Source organism: Hippopotamus amphibius, chromosome 9, assembly GCF_030028045.1.
Source record: "Hippopotamus amphibius kiboko isolate mHipAmp2 chromosome 9, mHipAmp2.hap2, whole genome shotgun sequence".
Lineage (NCBI taxonomy): Eukaryota > Metazoa > Chordata > Mammalia > Artiodactyla > Hippopotamidae > Hippopotamus > Hippopotamus amphibius.
The window spans coordinates 136,306,931-136,325,827 of record NC_080194.1 but is presented as its reverse complement, the minus strand read 5'-3'; the positions used below and the strand labels follow the sequence as shown (position 1 = coordinate 136,325,827).

General features: G+C 37.9%; 1 protein-coding gene across 7 annotated transcripts in view; it reads left to right on the top strand.

The window, feature by feature from the left end:
- The window catches only part of SMG1 (SMG1 nonsense mediated mRNA decay associated PI3K related kinase), a 95,350-nt gene that overhangs the window by 54,530 nt on the left and 21,923 nt on the right, over window positions 1–18,897 (top strand). For all 7 annotated transcript variants that reach the window (XM_057695983.1, XM_057695980.1, XM_057695981.1 and 4 more), the window contains 20 exons: window positions 327–436; window positions 1,214–1,361; window positions 1,729–1,888; window positions 2,631–2,751; window positions 5,563–5,811; window positions 6,127–6,411; window positions 7,558–7,702; window positions 7,820–7,958; window positions 9,323–9,553; window positions 9,663–9,840; window positions 10,488–10,649; window positions 11,216–11,433; window positions 11,752–11,906; window positions 13,251–13,473; window positions 15,615–15,861; window positions 16,279–16,508; window positions 17,391–17,639; window positions 18,125–18,263; window positions 18,346–18,455; window positions 18,573–18,791. In XM_057695983.1, the coding sequence (XP_057551966.1) occupies window positions 327–436; window positions 1,214–1,361; window positions 1,729–1,888; window positions 2,631–2,751; window positions 5,563–5,811; window positions 6,127–6,411; window positions 7,558–7,702; window positions 7,820–7,958; window positions 9,323–9,553; window positions 9,663–9,840; window positions 10,488–10,649; window positions 11,216–11,433; window positions 11,752–11,906; window positions 13,251–13,473; window positions 15,615–15,861; window positions 16,279–16,508; window positions 17,391–17,639; window positions 18,125–18,263; window positions 18,346–18,455; window positions 18,573–18,791 (3,718 nt within the window). The remainder of the gene's footprint in view (window positions 1–326; window positions 437–1,213; window positions 1,362–1,728; window positions 1,889–2,630; window positions 2,752–5,562; window positions 5,812–6,126; window positions 6,412–7,557; window positions 7,703–7,819; window positions 7,959–9,322; window positions 9,554–9,662; window positions 9,841–10,487; window positions 10,650–11,215; window positions 11,434–11,751; window positions 11,907–13,250; window positions 13,474–15,614; window positions 15,862–16,278; window positions 16,509–17,390; window positions 17,640–18,124; window positions 18,264–18,345; window positions 18,456–18,572; window positions 18,792–18,897) is intronic.

The window sequence follows — 18,897 nt, the reverse complement described above, 5'->3', positions numbered from 1 at the left end:
TAGATGTTGAAGTTGCCCTGCAGAGCTCTATTGTTAGTGTTTTGGTTGGGCCCCAAGGATAACAGGCTGCAAAAAGAGGAAGGAAGCATGGAGGGTTGAGTATGCTAAACTAAATGTCTGTGGCTGTAACTTTCCAGTTTGCCACTCTAATTAAGATGGTAGTCACATCTTCAAAATAAAAATAAAATGGTGGCTTATGTGGAAGTAACTTCGTCAAAGGAATTCTGTATAACTGCTTTCTTTTTCTAGAATTTGTTCTGTTTTTTTCGAATGGCTCCACAGGCTGGATAGAGTGTAATACAAGCTAACCAGTATTTTAATTACAGATCACTAAGCAGTTTTGAATCTGGAGAATTTGTTGAATGTACTGAGCAACTAGAATTGCTACCAGGAGAAAATATCAATCTACTTGCTGGAGGATCAAAAGAAAAAATAGGTATTTGAGATAATTTTAAAATTATTTTAAGGAACAAGCTGTTTAAAATGTTTGGCTTAGTATATTTTAGTGGAAAATCTGGAATTTTTTATACATTTATTGGGGCAGAAAAAAAAGCAAGTGGAAAATCTGGAATTTTTTATACATTTATTGGGGCAAAAAAAAAAATTAGGGCTGGTCTCTTTACAAAAAAATAGGGCTGTTCTCTTTACAAAAAATTAGGGCTGTTCTCTTTACATTTGATTTGGCAAATGAAAAACAGTTTAATTCAAATTAAGCAAACTAAAAAGGGCTACCATAATACTTAGAGATTTATCTGGCCATTTTCTTTGAAAAAGTACAAGTAGTGTTTAAATATTTTTCTTGCTTGACGTCTTGGTGTGGTTCATTAATTAAGTTCTTTATCACAACTGGAACATTTTGTAAAATGTAATACTGAAGTTAGTATTGTGAATATTTTGTGTGTTAATATTGATGTGCTAAATTCAGAGTTTGACCCTTTAAATGGTCGGTTGACTTACTGATTTTTGAGTCTTTGAAAATGAACTCCTTTTGGGAGGTCTGAGGTATTATTTTATATGAAGTATTTTTATATAGCTATTAGAAATGCTTAATTGTAGTGTCTGAACTTAACATGAAATTGCCTGAACTTAAATATAAACTTAAACACGAAAGGAGGTATTCATCAGTGATTATTTTTTAATACTGTCAAGGTATCTTGTCACTCTTGTACATTAAAAGTGAATTAACTTTGTGGAACCTGTTGAATTTCTGTAGATATGAAAAAACTGCTTCCTAACATGTTAAGTCCAGATCCAAGAGAACTTCAGAAATCCATCGAAGTTCAGTTGCTGAGAAGTTCTGTTTGTTTGGCAACTGCTTTAAACCACATAGAACAAGATCAGAAGTGGCAGTCTGTAACTGAGTAAGTTTAATCCTAAGGAGGTAAATATGCATTATGGTAAATGTGTGTAGTTTGGTGGGGGTGAGGCAGTTACCAAGTCACTGCAGTGCTACTCATGATAGCTTCATTTTAGTTGTAGAAGTCGTATGATATGTGAATGCGACTTGCTAATATACTGAGGTTGAAACTAAGTAAAATTAAAAATTTTGTATCCCCAAAAGCTGTTATTTAGACTTGCTTATGTCATTTTACCTAAGAGAAGGCAGTTTCTTTTTCTTCCCCAACTTTGGATGCCAGTATAGTAGCATCTTATCACACTGCTTTATTGCTTCAGTGGTTACAAGTTGGAAAATCTTATTTATTAATTACCAGTAAATATTTGTTTCAGAAACGTGGTGAAGTACTTGAAGCAAACCTCTCGCATAGCTGTTGGGCCACTGAGACTTTCTACTCTAACCGTTTCACAGTCTCTGCCAGTTCTAAGTACCTTACAGCTGTATTGCTCTTCTGCTTTGGAGAACACAGTTTCTAGTAGACTTTCAACAGAGGTGTGTATATGTGTATTTTACCAGGGTATTCTTCTGAACATCAATAGACATTAGTGTGGAACAAAGGCTGTTTTTCAAGTTTTTAAAATAGCATTTGTAGCATTTTTTGGACAAGCTAGTAAATCCAGAAATCTAAAATGCCATTTTCAGGTGAATTTTCATTGGAGGAGTATGTGAGGAAGATGGAACCTAAGATGTAAAATCTCAAGGGTGGCTACTTGGCCTAATTTTTTTTTCCTTCCATCCCTCCTTCCCTCCCTTCCTTCCTTTTCTGTGGAAGAGTAGTTGGTTATGTAAATATATACCAGATGATACAAATTTCAGATTTGACTGAAAAGAAGACACTGTGCCTCCTCCTTCCAAATAGGGTAAAGTTTAACCAAAGATGGGCCCTTCCAAGGAAAATAATCTTTGAGAATCTGTTTATGAAGCAGTAGTTTTATGTTTTTCTGTAACTTAGCTTCTGCTTTATAGTAAATAAGCTGTTTTTTTTTTTTTAATGAAAGTGACTATTGATAAGTACATTGATAAATTGGGCTTAATCTCCTGAAAAACAATTTTTTTTCTTTTGTGGAAACAAATGTTTTTCTACTTAGCATGTCTTTTTCTCTTGTGATTAGAAGATACAGTGAAGAAAGGGGAGAATTTGGTAGATAAATCTGGAATAGATCTGAAGTAGCTGACCTGTGGGGTCATATAAGGAGCCTGTTTACATTAAGTAGTTCTGATTTTTCTCTGGCAGGACTGTCTTATTCCACTCTTCAGTGAAGCTTTGCGTTCATGTAAACAGCATGATGTCAGGCCATGGATGCAGGCATTAAGATATACCATGTACCAGAGTCAGTTGTTGGAAAAAATAAAAGGTAACTAGGTTTTTTTCTTAAAATAGCTTTGTTGAGATATAATTACACATTTTGCATGTATAGTTCATGAATTTTGACATTTCTTCACCTGCATAGCCACCAGTACAATCAATATATAGAACATTTATCTCACCCCCAAAGGTTTCCTTATGCTTCATCCAGTCATTTCTCCCATCTTCCCTGTCTTGGGCAGCTGCTGATTTGCTTCCCATCACTAGAGATTACACTTGTCTTTACTGAAGTATTTTATAAATGGAACAGTGTGCTCTGCGTCTGGCTTCTCTTGCTCAGCATTTTATTTCTTAAGGTTCCCCGTGTTGCATGTATCAGTAGTGCCGTCCTTCCTGTAGCTGCGTAGTAGTCATCGTGTGAATATGCATTGTGTGAATATACCGCAGTTTGTCTGTTGGTCCTTTGATGAATATTTGACTTGTTTTCAGATTTGGGCTGTCGTGTATAAAGCTGCCTTGAAATTCATGTACAAGTCTTTGGGTGGATATATATTTGCCTTTCTCTTAAGTAAATGCCTAGGATTGGAATTTCGGGGTCGTATGGTTTAACTTTTGAAATAGTTTGGTGGTTTCTTGTAAAGTGGTTGTACATTCCTTCCGACATCTATGTACTTGTTATAGTGGATCTTTAATGCATCTTTTCATTTGCAGTGACCATTATAATCTTATTTTATAAGTGTCTGTTCAACTCTTGCCCATTTTTAATGAAGTCATAAGACATATGTTCTGGATTCAAATTCTTTGTCAGATATAATGCCCCATGAATGTTTTAAATAGAGAATTAGTATTTGTATAAATATTTCTGTATCTCATTTTTAAGAAAGAAATGTCATGTTAAAGGAATGTTAGCAATTTCCTTTTTTGCTCTAAAACAGAAAAGTTGCCAGAATTGTGTAGAATTAGTAAAAAAAAAAAAATGTGGTCGCTAGGGTTACTGAGTAAATTTGAGTGTTAAATTTTAAGTAAGCTAATGCTGGGATATGGACTTCTACTGGGGTGATTCCTGTCAACAGTGACTCACCTGGACTCTCAGTGCCAGATAGACCTGGGTTTGCATCATTAGCCCAACACTTGGATATTGAGGGACCTTAGGGCAAGTCATTAAACTTCTGAGTCACTTTGCTTTTCAGTTATGGGGATTGCCCCAACTGATGAGATTCTTGTAAGGATTATAGGAGATGAGACAAGGTATATAAAAGTCCTAGCACAGAGCATGGCATATTATAGGACTACAGATATCATCTCCTTTCCCATCCTTCCCATATTGAATACTTTTTAAAGTTGAGAAGAAAAGGTCTGTAACCCAACAGTTACATGTGGAGACAGAACTTCACTTCTCACTTTTCTTTCTTCATTCAGCAAGTGTTTATCAAAATATGTGCTTTGTGCCAGGTACTGTGCTGTAAGTTGGGATGTAATGGTGAACAAGACGAGCCTGTGTTCTGCATTCCTAGGACCAAAGGGATTCTGGAGTCTGGCAGGGAAAATTGTCATCAAGCAAGGAACGGCCATATGATGTGCTGAATGGAAGTGCACATGAATGGTGCTTCAAATAACACAAGGGCACCGATTTAATCCTAGGAATCAGAAAAGGATTTGGGGAGGAAGTAACATGTAAGCTGAGACAAGGGAAGGTAGCGATGAGAAAGAAGGCGGATTGATGTAGTTATAGAAAATATCATGTGTGAAGGCCAACAGCAGTAATAAAAGATTCTTAGATGACTCAAATCTCAATTCTCGCCTAAGGGAGAATGGGAAAAGATGAAGCTGGATGAGATTGAGATTAGAATGGAATGCAAGAGTCAGTGCCTTGCATTGATGCCAAATTAAGGAGTTGGGGCTTTATTGGAAGGACAGTGGGAAGGCATGAAAGGGAAGTTAAATGTTCAGATTTACCTTTGTGTAAGATCAGTTCAGTTGCAGGTTGGAGAATGAATTAGAAGAGGCAAAGGCTGGGGGCAGAGGGACCAGTTAGGCTGAAGTCCCCGCTAAAGGTAACCAAGGTAATAGCGGAAGGGAGAGAAAAAAGCAGATGTGATATGAGAGTTGAAAGTAAAGTCTAAGATGATTGCCAGGCACCTGCGTAGGTAGCCATGTTGACCAAAGAGAAAACAGAGGAGGTAAAAAGTTTGGAGGGTGGTAGAAAATGGATTCCATGTGACACAGGTTAAAGTGCCTTTGAAATACCCGAGTGTAGGTGACTGGTAGGCAGGTGGGACTCAGATGTCAGGTCTGGGCTAGAGATAAAGATTCAAGAGTCATCAGCATTTGTATGGTAATTGAAGCCACAGGAGCAGATGATATTGTCCAGGGAGAGTATGCAGAGTGAGAAGAGTAGAGAGCCTAGGACCGACCCCGAGGAACACCAATTATAATGGATGGGTAGTGGACGAGAAGGAGACTGAGAAGGATTCTTCAGAAAGGTAGGAATAAACCAGGAGAGAGTGGCATGGTAGAAGGGCAGAGGGTACTTACTCAAGATGGGGGAATGGTCTAGCCTTACCCTCATTCCCCACCCTTTGGCCTAGGCTCTTTAATAAAAAGATACAGACACTAAAAAGTTAATTTCTTATACTGAACGATTTTTACTTTTGTCTACTCCATTGTTTACATTTAACAAACGTTTATTATATGTCAGGCACTATGCTAGCTGCTAGGGATTTAAAGATGAAAAATGAGTTATCTTTATTTAGGGAGGTGGTGGGGAAGGAAATAGTTGGGGAAGAATTTTTTGGCCATGTTTCCGAGCAATCTGAGATTAGACCAATCAGGGACTAATAAAATATTTTCTTCCCTCCAGAACAAACAGTTCCAATTAGAAGCCATCTCATGGAATTAGGTCTAACAGCAGCAAAGTTTGCTAGAAAACGGGGGAATGTGTCACTTGCAACAAGACTGCTGGCACAGTGTAGTGAGGTTCAGCTGGGAAAGACCACCACTGCACAGGATTTAGTCCAGCATTTTAAAAAACTATCAACTCAAGGTCAAGTGGATGAAAAATGGGGGCCTGAACTTGACATTGAAAAAACCAAATTGCTATATACAGCAGGTTAGTAAAATGAATTATGGTTAATATGTGACTATAATAATCATGTGTGTGAATATTACTGTGTATGGTGCAAGGCAGTAATAGGAAAGTTGATTTTTTTCAGCTGTTGCAGAACATTTGCGTCTTTATGTGTAATTGATATAGCTCTGTAACTTGGTGCTTTTAAAAGAGGTAATTTTGTTACAGTTTATTAAAGTAAGAAATGTTTCCAGAGAGCGATTATCACTGAATTTACAATATTACTTTACCCTGAAAGAATGCCATTTTTGTTGGCTTCCAAGGCTTCTGAGGGTTGGTGTTTTGGTTTTTCTATAGGCCAGTCAACACACGCCATGGAGATGTTGAGCTCCTGCGCCATATCTTTCTGCAAGTCTGCCAAGGCGGAACATGCTGTTGCCAAGTCAATCCTGACATTGGCCAAATGGATCCAGGCAGAATGGAAAGAAATTTCAGGGCAGCTGAAACAGGTTTACAGAGCTCAGCAGCAGCAGAACTTCACAGGTCTTTCTACTTTGTCTAAAAACATACTCACTCTAATTGAACTACCGTCTGTTAATACGATGGAAGAGGAGTATCCTCGGATCGAGAGTGAATCTACAGGTAGGATTTGTTTTATTCCCTTTAAAATATTAATTTTAGAAGTTATTTCCCCCTATTTTAAAGTTTACAATGTTAGGCTGGCTATAATTTGCCACAAGAACTGTCTCTTTGGAAATTTATTATATTATATTGCCCAGAAGTGACTAAAGCACATTTCTTTGGCATCTGATGCCACTGTGGAAGTCACTGAACTCCGCCTCCCGGGCCATACTTCCCAACTCCCCAGTTCACGGTACTTTTATGGACTTAGATGTTTTTGCTGGCAGTTTGGTCCTGCTTGTGATATCTAAAATTCTACCCCATGCCGGGAGGAACAACAAAGATACAGAGTACTGGCCTCTGGTCCCGTTGGCTGGTGGAACACAGAAACTACAGAAAGGTTCAAGTTTCACATCCTGACACTAGTGCTAGTAACAGAAAGGTGCTTGACAAATAGGATAGTTCATTCATTCAGTGTTTGAGTGCCTCTTCTGGTAGGCACCATTGTCCAGGTTTTACAGATTGGAAGATCACTAAACTTTTCACTGAAACATGAGAATTTTGTTCATGTTGTGCATTTTGTTGTTGTGAAGCGTAGAATTGTAGTTACTTACATTATCTTACTAAGCAATTCTGTGTACTATAGGGGTCTTTATTCATAAGGGATATGTCTTGTGATCATTATAAATCTTCATGTTGGCAAGTGGCACTGCAGCAGGAGATCAGAACTTCTGAACTGGGAATAAAGATATTTATCTCATGAATCTCTGATTGAGTGAAATTGTATACTCATCACCTATCTATCATATTTGCCAGAATGTTTAAGCTGAATCTAATCGTGAGGAAATGGCCAGTCAAATCCAAAATACAAGACATTCCTACAACACATCTGACACCTGAACTGTTTGTAAAATTCATTGTCATGGAAGACATTGATGTGTTTTAGAGGGTGATAATTTAAGCTTACTTGGGAAGCTGAGTGATTCATTTCAACGTATTAGCCTTTTAGAAAAGCATAATACAAATGTGTGCTTTATCAAATTAGTACTATATAATGTTATAGAACTTACTATTTGCAGATAGTAAAATCCTAAGTGTAAATCCTAATGGGAATGCCATTAGAAGTTTATGAATGTGACATTATCATTTTTCTCTCCACCATGGCAGTACATATTGGAGTTGGAGAACCTGACTTTATTTTGGGACAGTTGTATCACCTGTCTTCAGTACAGGCACCTGAAGTAGCCAAATCTTGGGCAGCGTTGGCTAGTTGGGCTTACAGGTGGGGCAGAAAGGTGGTTGACAATGCCAGGTATGTATGTTGAAATGTGTAATGTATTTAATGCATTGCAGAATAGAGACTTAAAATGTCTGCTGACAGGGCACAGTTCCAGTAGCTGAAATACTGATGATTTGTTTTATTTTATAGTCAGGGAGAAGGTGTTCGTCTGCTGCCTAGAGAAAAATCTGAAGTTCAGAATCTGCTCCCAGATACTGTAACCGAAGAAGAAAAAGAGAGAATATATGGTATTCTCGGTCAGGCTGTGTGTCGGCCAGCAGGGATTCAGGCAAGGAAAACGTCATACAGTGTTTGGGGGAAATAGTATCAAGGCCACTGTTGTAAATCACATATACTTGATGAAATGTTTTGTTTCAAAGGAAACTTTGATAAGATGAAAGTGAGTTAAAATGTTTTCCTAAGAAGAATGTGATTTCTTGGATAAGATGAAAGTGAGTTAAAATGTTTTCCTAAGAAGAATGTGATTTCTTGAGAAATAAAGTCTTTTCCTTAGGGTTCTGATAAAAAAGGCAAAGTTCATTTTATATAAAGTAGATTTCTCTTTTAATTGTTCTTTTGATCAGAAATTAGGTTCTTTTGGAAGCTTTTAAAATATGCCAGTGTCTAAGCACTACCCCACATATTCTGGATGGAACATTTGTGTATGTGTTTGGTATGGGAGAGTTTATTTATGTTTACTAGGTGATTCTAAATACATAGCCATATCTGAAACCCAGTGGACTAGATGGTCTGTAGGATTTACTCCCTCCCCTCTCAAGGTTCTATCAATTTCAGAATGTTGTAACTATTAAGCGTTTAGCTGTAGGCTTTAAAGTTTGGATTTTCTTTGCTGAGCTAAAACTGTTGAGTTCTTGCTCTAGACATCAGCATATATCAGTGTCCGCTGAAGCTGGTGTTAAGTACATGTGCAGTGCTGTAGAGAAAGTAAGGTAATTCTCTGCAGGCAGAATATTATATTGTAACTCTGAAGCATTTCAGTTCCCCAAGTCAGAATCTTTAATCTTTGCTAAATGCTTGTATCCTTCTTCATTAGCTACATTAGTGAATATATTATAAAGAGAAGATATATCATAAAGGGAAGCATAGTAACATTGATTTAGCATGTATAACACTAAATGTGGGGTGTTTTGATCTTTCAAAAATGAGAAAATGCTTATATGGGCTTCCTGGGTGGTGCCGTGGTTGAGAATCCGCCTGCCAGTGCAGGGGACATGGGTTCGATCCCTGCTCCAGGAAGATCCCACATGCTGTGGAGTAACTAAGCCCATGCGCCGCAACTATTGAGCCTGCGCTCTAGAGCCTGTGGGCCACAACTGTTGAGCCCATGTGCTGCAGCTGCTGAAGCCCATGCGCCTAGAGCCCGTGCTCCGCAACAAGAGAAGCCACGGCAGTGAGGAGCCTGTGCACCACAATGAAGAGTAGCCCCCACTCACCACAACTAAAAAGAAAGCCTGGGCACAGCAAAAAAGACCCAACACAGCCAATAAAATAAATAAATAAATAAATAAATAAATTAATTAATTAATTAATTAATTAAAAAAAAAAGAAAATGCTTGTATGTATAAGGTAAATCATGTACCTTTCTTCCTTTTTTATGTCCCAAAATAGCATTTTTTCCTCGTTTTTCTTCAGGATGAAGATATAACTCTTCAGATAACAGAAAGTGAAGATAATGAGGAAGATGACATGGTTGATGTTATCTGGCGTCAGTTAATATCAAGCTGCCCATGGCTTTCAGAACTTGATGAAAGTGCAACAGAAGGCGTTATTAAAGTGTGGAGGAAAGTTGTAGATAGAATCTTCAGCCTGTACAAACTATCTTGCAGCGCATACTTTACTTTCCTTAAACTGAATGCTGGTCAGGTAGGTAGCACAGTGTTCTGTTAGGAAAGTTTATTTGAAATTTCTACTCTTGTAGTTGAAGGCAGTATTCTGAATTGTTTAATTTTTTCCTTTTGTCTTTCATCCTTAGATTCCTTTAGATGAAGATGACCCTCGGCTACATTTGAGTCACAGAGCAGAGCAGAGCACGGACGACGTGATTGTGATGGCCACCTTGCGGTTACTCAGGTTGCTTGTGAAGCACGCTGGCGAGCTGAGGCAGTATCTGGAACATGGCTTGGAAACAACACCTACTGCACCATGGAGAGGTGATGGTCTGAATAAAGTGTTTCAGGAAAAATTATTTCTGGGTAGAATATAATAAAACAGTTGAAAAATAATAGTTCCTTGGACTTCCCTAGTGGTCCAGTGGTTAAGATTTCCACTGCAGGGGACGCGGGTTCAATCCCTGGTTGATGAAATAAGATGCCACGTGCCTCGAGGCACGGCCCAAAAAAAAAATTCCTCTATGTTTACTATTTGAATGTGTTATGAAATAGCTGTATTAGTTCATAGAACACTCTGGACTGCTTGTTATACCACTTCCCTCCCACCTTTCAGAGCAATGGAGGGATGAGAGCCAAAAGCTTTTTATGTACAAAAGGAATTTTGGAGAGAGTGGTAAGATAAGTTTCAAAAAATTTCATATACCTTTGAAACAGTTGTGTATGTCTGCCTTCTTTTACAGGCATTAGTAGGAAATATGTTTCTCTGTAACATTTTTGAACTGCTCAGGATTTTGACCCTAACTAAACTTGCAAATCAAGAGCTATTGTGTGTGGTTCTTTGTTATCACAGGGAGAATTTCAGGCTGTTAGAACTAATGCTGACAGGTATCAAGTTTTATCCTTTCACCTCTACCATGTTGACTGTCTTTAATAACTTTAAAGTATTTTTCTCTCTTCTTATCCTGAAGGAATTATTCCACAACTTTTCTCACGCTTAAACCACCCGGAAGTGTATGTGCGCCAAAGTATTTGTAACCTTCTCTGCCGTGTGGCTCAAGATTCCCCACATCTCATATTGTATCCTGCAATAGTGGGCACCATATCACTTAGTAGTGAATCACAGGCTTCAGGTAAGGAACTTTAAAACACCGCTACTTTAAGCATAAATTAGTTTGCTAAGTTTGTTAGGTAAAATTTTTTGAGCTTTATGTTCCAGAGCTGATAGAGTTTATAACTTTATCAATAATTTTATCAAAAATAATTTTATAATTTTTTCAATAATAATATTACCATTTATTGAGCGAATAACTGCCATGCCTGGCTGTAGGATGTGTGCTTTACATGATATCTTCAGTCTTACAATAACCCACAGAGGCTTGGAGAAATCGAGTCACTCTCAGGTTCACTGAGCTAACTGGCAGATCAGGTTTAAAACCAAATTCTGGACTCTGGCTGGAAGAACACTTTATTTGTTGAGACTCATTTATGATCTTTTCCCCATTTATCTTTTTTATTAGCTTATAATATTAATAGATGTAGAAGCTCAAATTGTAAAAAGGCAAAACATCCATGATCTTTGGTCACCTTATTGCACAGAAGGCAAAATTAGTTAAATGAGTGCCCTGGAATCAAATACATTATTGAACATATGCTCATGGGAGAAACATCCAAAATGTATTCTCCCATTTCACTATAGGAAATAAATTTTCCTCTGCAATTCCAACTTTACTTGGCAACATTCAAGGAGAAGAATTGCTGGTTTCTGAATGTGAGGGAGGAAGTCCTCCTGCTTCTCAAGATAGCAATAAGGATGAACCTAAGAGTGCATTGAATGAAGACCAAGCCATGATGCAGGATTGCTACAGCAAAATCGTAGATAAACTGTCCTCTGCAAACCCAACGATGGTGTTACAGGTACAGAGAAACCAATGCATATGTTTGCAAATAAATTTTTATGGTAACCTCCCCCCCCCCAAAAAAAAAGAAAGAAAAAACCACCTAAAAACAAAATCCATGAAACTTTTATGGAAATATTATTTAAGGAGCAAAGCTTTTAAAATAATCAAAATTGCTTTTATAAATCTGTACTGATAAACAGAATCACTGATCAAGGTTCTCTAATTGGATAATGAACAAAAGGTTCACACATTTCACTTGTAATTTCCAGTGTTTGCAGAACTGAGCTATGTGTAGACTTGTAGATGAGCATGTTTGGATGTGCCGTGTGTGCAGGTTCAGATGCTCGTGGCTGAGCTGCGCAGGGTCACTGTTCTCTGGGATGAGCTCTGGTTGGGAGTTCTGTTACAGCAACACATGTATGTCCTGAGACGAATTCAGCAGCTGGAAGATGAGGTGAAAAGAGTCCAGAACAACAATACTTTACGCAAGTATGTATTCATATGCTTATACTCCAAAAAATGTATATGTAAAATACATATAAAGTTTGCCATTTTAATTGATTTTAAGTGTACAATTCAGTTGCAGTAAGTGCATTCACAGTGTTGTGTCCAATTCCAAAACTGATCCATCATCCCAAATAGCAGCTCCGAACCCATTTAATAGTGCTTCCCCATTCTCCCCTCACCCCAGCCCCTGCTTACGACTGGTCTGCTTTCTGTCTTTATGAATTTGACTATTCTGAGTACCTCATGTGATTGGAATCATACAGTATTTGTCCTTTTGTGTCTGGTTTATTTCACTTATATATATGGATAAAAGGAAGGAACCTTTTGAAGGTTCATTCCATATTATAGCATGTCTGAGAATTTCCTTTCTTTTTATTGCTGAATAACATTCCATTGTGTGGATATGCATTTTATTTACGTACTCATTAGTCAGTGGACACTGGAGTTGCTCCTATCCTTTGGCTATTGTAAACAGTGCTTCTGTCAGCATTGGTTTACAGTTATCTGTTTGAGTCCCTGCTTTTAATTATTTTGTGTGTGAGCCAATGGATTTGCTCGGTCATATGGTAATTCTATGTTTAACTTGCAGAGGAACTGGTAAACTGTGCACCAGGGTTCCAGTGCCTCCACATCCTGACCAACATTTGTTATTTTCTGTCTTTTTGATAGTAACGTCCTAAAGTGTGTGAAATGGAATCTTGTGGCTTTGATTTGCATTTCCCTAATGACTGATAATGTTGAGCATCTTTTCAGGTGCCATTTGTATATCTCCTTTGGAGAAGTGTCTATTTGAATCGTTTGCTAATTTTTGAATTGGGTTATTTTATTGTTGTTGCTGAGTTTTAGGAGCTCTCTAAATATTCATATTAATCTCTTATGAGATACATGATTTGCAAACATTTTTTCCCATTTTGTGCGTTGCCTTTTTCACTCTCTTGAGTGAAAAAATGTCTTTTGATGCACATAGTTTTTTTTTTAGTTTTGATGTAGCCCAATTTATTTTTTCTTTTGTTTTCTTCTAAGAGTTTTAAATAAAGTCTTACTTTTATGTTAAGGTCTTTGATCCATTTTGACTTTTTTTTTTTTTTTTTGGTATATAGTATAAGGTAAGAGTCCAGCTTCTTTTGTAAGCAGATATCCAGCTTTCCCAGCACCATTTGTTGAAAAGAAAAGCTACCTCTTTTATATGCTGGATTTTTTATAATGCTGTTTTAGTCAGTTACTTTGCTAACACTTTATAGGACTATTCTTTGATACTGTTTGCTTACATGTGACAATTTAGATTGTTCCTTGTTTGTATTGAACTCTTTATGTCTTTCTGGTCAGAGAAGAGAAAATTGCAATCATGCGGGAGAAGCACACAGCTTTGATGAAGCCCATTGTGTTTGCTTTGGAGCACGTGAGGAGCATCACGGCAGCCCCTGCAGAAACGCCCCATGAGAAGTGGTTTCAGGATAACTATGGTGATGCAATTGAAAATGCCCTAGAAAAACTGAAGACACCATCAAACCCTGCAAAGCCTGGAAGCAGCTGGATTCCATTTAAAGAGGTACAGAAAAATCTCAAGAATGCTACTGAAATGGGAAATTCCCTGAGATAAAAAATTTAAGTAAGGGGACTCTTTACTTAGAACACAAGAGAAGACTTTCTAAACCCATGGAAGGCAGTCAGTGATCAGTTGCTTGAAAAGAACAGAGAGAAAGGTGTTTTCTTCATTTTTGAGAATTTGAGGGTGAGTAGGCCTAGGTGGCAAACTTCCTTCTACTGAGGGTTCATGCCAGCAAAGAATATACTGTTAGAAATTAGACAAGGAAGGGGTGCTGGCCTTGAGCTAAATATTGACTGCCTGCTATATTCTTCTCATAAAAGATTAAGAAATGTAATCTTGTACCTGTGTAGTTTTTCTTGGTGGAGGGGTATTCAGTGTTTAAGTAATTTTTTTGACGGCAATTCTGCATAGGCTGTTTGAGAGATAATTAGTATATTTAAATATTTGAGAACCCTTATCTTTTATGTTTTGGTCCCCTTAATTCTGTATTTTCTTTGGTTTTCATCTGTTTTAGCAATAGCACCACTAGTTGAGGGAGCCTGTTTATTACCTTGTACCTTTTTCTTATCCCTTCTTTCTCTCTCCCTTTCCTATGTTGCTCTTAACTGATTTCCTTACTTAACTTTAGAAATGAAAAAACTATTAAAAGATACAGCATAGAGACAAAAAGTACACCTGACTTTGACTAGTAAATGCCAGCTAGAGGAAATGCTAAATTCAGAGGAAATGCCTCAGAATCACAAGACAAGAGCACTGACATGAAGGATGAAGTTTATTATGTATGACCTAGCCAAAACTTGTTTCCTCGTGTTCCAGCAGTAGTTTCTTGCTTCTTTGTATTCTTCTCAGCAAATCAACCAAGAAACCTAGAGGAGGAGACAGGGAGAATACATTTTTTTTTGATTGAAGTATAGTTGACTTACAATGTTGTGTTAATTTCTGCTGTACAGCAGAGATGACTCATATGTATTTACATTCTTTTTCATATTCTTTTCCATCATGGTTTATCACAGAATATTGAATATAGTTCCCTTTGCTGTACAGTAGGGCCTTGTTGTTTATTCATGCTATATATACTAGTTTGCATCTGCTAATCCCAATCCTACCCTCACTTATCCCCCTCCCAGGGGGAATACTTTAAAAAAAACCCATGTTTGTGTGTGTGAAATGTCATAGAGAAAAATTTTAGAAGTCCCCTGTCCCTCCGTAATTAGATCATCCTCTTCACAACACTGCTCTGAATTTTGAATTAATCATTACTTACTTAAAGGAAAATAGTCCTATCAGTATATTTCTAACTGGTATATTGTTTAGTGTTTCCTGTTTTTGAACTTCATATAAGCGAGCTTGTATTGTTTGTGGATGTATGTGTTTACCACTTCCATAATTGATGGGTTAGTGTTAGGTTTTTGTTGTTTTAATGATGCATCCGTATTTGGTATACAGCTGAACAGTGACGGACCATGGGACAATACCACAGTTTATCCTTTGTCCTGCCCAATGGATACTTGAGGTGTTTCCAGTTGTCTTTTTCCTTTTATGAATAAATGTCGCTAAGGATTAATTTAAAATTTTTCACATGAAAGCAGAGCCCAGGATTCATTAATTCAGGTATAGATTATTGAATTAGCTACAAATAGGGTTATAGCTATACAGGATCCACTCCCTGTGAGCTATTAGAAGATGTAGTGTGTTTTTCTCATACTTGTAGTAGTCAGAGCTCTAAATTGTTAGATTTTCAGATGGCTTTCTTAAGGGGGTGTCTGCTTGACAGCCAATAGCTGGCTATATGTTTTGCTCTGTTGCAAGGACTGAAATGATTTGTTTGTGTTAACAGTGGAGAATCAGTCTGCTACAGGCCTTGAATTTTGTAATCACAGAAGTCATTTCTTTCTACCTGCTGTGATTTCAGTGCTTATTTGTACAGAGGAGGTGGGAGAGGTCTGAACAAAGTAGAAATCACATAGAGCATATCAGTATACCAGTGTTTCCGCTCCCAGGATGGCCCAAATATGTAACATTAAATTAAATTGTAGAACTAGACAACAGGTGTTTGTATTTTAAATTCATCTTTAAGCCAAATTGAATATAGAGGAAAATAAGTGTTGTAATGATAACCTATACTTCTATCTTAAATATAGATAATGCTGAGTTTGCAACAGAGAGCACAGAAACGTGCAAGTTACATCTTGCGTCTTGAAGAAATCAGCCCGTGGCTGGCTGCCATGACTAACACTGAAATTGCTCTTCCTGGAGAAGTCTCAGCCAGAGACACTGTCACAATCCACAGTGTGGGCGGAACCATCACAATCTTACCTACCAAAACCAAGCCAAAGAAACTTCTCTTTCTAGGGTCAGATGGGAAGAGCTATCCTTATCTTTTCAAAGGTGGGATTTAAAGGAAGACCATTTGTCTGATTATTAATGTGTGTGTGTGGGGGGGGGTTGAGGTAGGAGGATTGTGTTTGGTGAATTTCTGTATGTTGTGAATAGCCTGGAGTATCCTGTATTTTGATGGAAGAGGTTGGAAGCTGTGTAGTACGACTTTCCATTGCTTCCTTTCTTCTTGCTTATGAACTTATACAAGCAGGGCAACTGGGGTGTAGCTTGTAATGTGAGTCACTAATACCTTGTGAGTGGATAGAATGTTCTCCAGTGCTCTCATTGTGCCTGTTTGGCTGTCAGTTCTTGACTGCCATTGCTAATTGAGAGGTACACAAATAAGTGCTGCATTTCCAGTCCCATCCCATTGCACTTCACCGCATTTGGTCACCTACTCTAGCTGCTTTAATTTTGTTTCCATAGGCTTGGAGGATTTACATCTGGATGAGAGAATAATGCAATTTCTGTCTATTGTAAATACTATGTTTGCTACAATCAATCGCCAGGAAACACCCCGTTTCCATGCTAGACATTATTCTGTAACACCACTAGGAACTCGATCAGGCCTAATCCAGTGGGTGGATGGAGCCACGCCCTTATTTGGTCTTTACAAACGATGGCAACAACGGGAAGCTGCCTTACAAGCACAAAAGGTTGATTAAAATATGTACTTCTATTTGAATGTTGATAAGCAAGTATATGTATTAGTCTGTTCTCTGTTGTATGTGAACTACTTCTAGACTTACTGCACTTCAGTATTTTTCCAAGTTTATAAGAGTTAAAGAAGGAATAGACACAACCTTAAATTTGGAGTTAATCACTGGCATCCTATTTTGTACCTGTGAAATTTATACTTTGATTTAGAACAGTGTTTTAGAATTCATTTTAGCTAATTAGCTGATTATCTTAGTGCTTCGTATATGATAGGAATAGTAGTAAGTACTACAGATACACAGATAAATTTTTAAACAGGCACAACTTCAAGTTCCAACATCTAGACAAATAAAATGATTCTAAGTAAGGTAGGTACTGGAAGGAGCAAGAGTTTGAAAGGAGTCCGAGTTTTGTTTTTTTTTTAGGTAGGCATAGCAGACTACAGAGCAATTACTGAGGGGTGCATTGGAGATGGAATAGGGAAGGGCTGTCTACATTTTTATCTATAAAATGTTTCTGTATATCCATTTTATTTTGGTGGTGAAGTCATACTGGTGAAGAAGGAAACGTGCATAAATGAATGATAGATTTTAAACAGAATTATATGTTATGAAGAAGAATCTAACTTGGATGTTGAGCTCGAATTGAACCTCAAGAAAATATAACAGTAGACCAAATGTTCAATAAAGTAGTAATAATTAAGAAAGAGAAAGACATGTAGATTGTAAGAAAGAGGCATAGTCCAGAATTAGCTATTTGATGCATGAGATTTAGTTAGCTAGGTGGAGAATGCTGCTGAAAAACCAGTTTTTAAAATACTTCAAGGTAATCTTTATCATTTAAACAAAGTTGATCTTTTTTTAAAAAAATTGTTTTTAAAGGCCCAAGATTCCTACCAAACTCCTCAGAATCCTGGAATTGTACCCCGTCCTAGTGAACTTTATTATAGTAAAATTGGTCCTGCTTTGAAAGCAGTTGGACTTAGTCTGGATGTGTCTCGACGGGATTGGCCTCTTCATGTAATGAAGGCAGTGTTAGAAGAGTTAATGGAGGCCACGCCCCCAAATCTCCTTGCTAAAGAGCTTTGGTCATCTTGCACCACCCCTGATGAATGGTGGAGAGTCACACAGGTATGTGTTTTGTTTCGGACTGTCATCAATACCATTGTTTCTTTGCCAGCTTCCTGTTTTGTTCACCCTCCTCCTGTCTCGCTCCAGACTTGGTAGTTTGAGACCTGCATTTGAATCTTATATTACATTTATTTTTATAAGGCATGGCTGTGACTGTATGAAGGAAGAATGGAGGGGATTATGTATGCAATGAAAAGGAGGATAAAAACTTTACAAAGGGAAAAACTAGAGAGGCTGCAGAATAGTTGTTTTGTTTTTTAAATCCTGCATTCTGATGATGAAGTGGGACCAACAAGGACCTCAGTGTTGTATGCTCAGTGCAGGGACTGTGTGACCACATGCAGCATCCCCGAGGAGTGCTAGCCATTTATTTAGAAATAAGGGGATAGGGTGGTGGAGCTGTGTAAACTGTAGAGAATCAAGTCCATGTTGGAAGGAAATTTGCTAATAATGCTTACCTTGCTCCCCCACCCCCTCTTCTTTAGTCTTATGCCAGATCTACCGCAGTCATGTCTATGGTCGGATACATAATTGGCCTTGGAGATAGACATCTGGATAATGTTCTCATAGATATGACGACTGGAGAGGTTGTTCATATAGATTACAATGTTTGCTTTGAAAAAGGTAAAATTAAAGTGGACTTTTTATATGAGGGTCGAACATATTTTGGTGAAAGGACAAAAATATAATGATTTGTCTTTTCAAGGTAAAAGCCTTAGAGTTCCTGAGAAAGTACCTTTTCGAATGACACAGAACATTGAAACAGCACTGGGTGTAACTGGAGTAGAAGGTGTTTTTAGGCTTTCATGTGAGCAGGTATGTGGTTTTCTCTTATACCTCTTAGTGTACTTTTAACAAGTCCTTTGGAATGAAAAACTACATTTTAATGAGGAAACTTGTGGCAAAACTTAATTAAAAGTCTTCTGAAAACAGGTCCTACACATTATGCGGCGTGGCAGAGAGACTCTGCTGACGCTGCTAGAGGCCTTTGTGTATGACCCCCTGGTGGACTGGACAGCTGGGGGCGAGGCCGGGTTTGCTGGTGCTGTCTATGGTGGAGGGGGCCAGCAGGCCGAGAGCAAGCAGAGCAAGAGAGAGATGGAACGAGAGATCACGCGCAGCCTTTTCTCTTCGAGAGTAGCTGAAATTAAGGTGAGGCCAATGATAGTAAGTCATCATCATCTTTTTGTTAATAGTTAACATATCCAGGGAATTCCCTGGAGGTCCAGTGGTTAGGACTTGGTGCTTTCACTGCCGG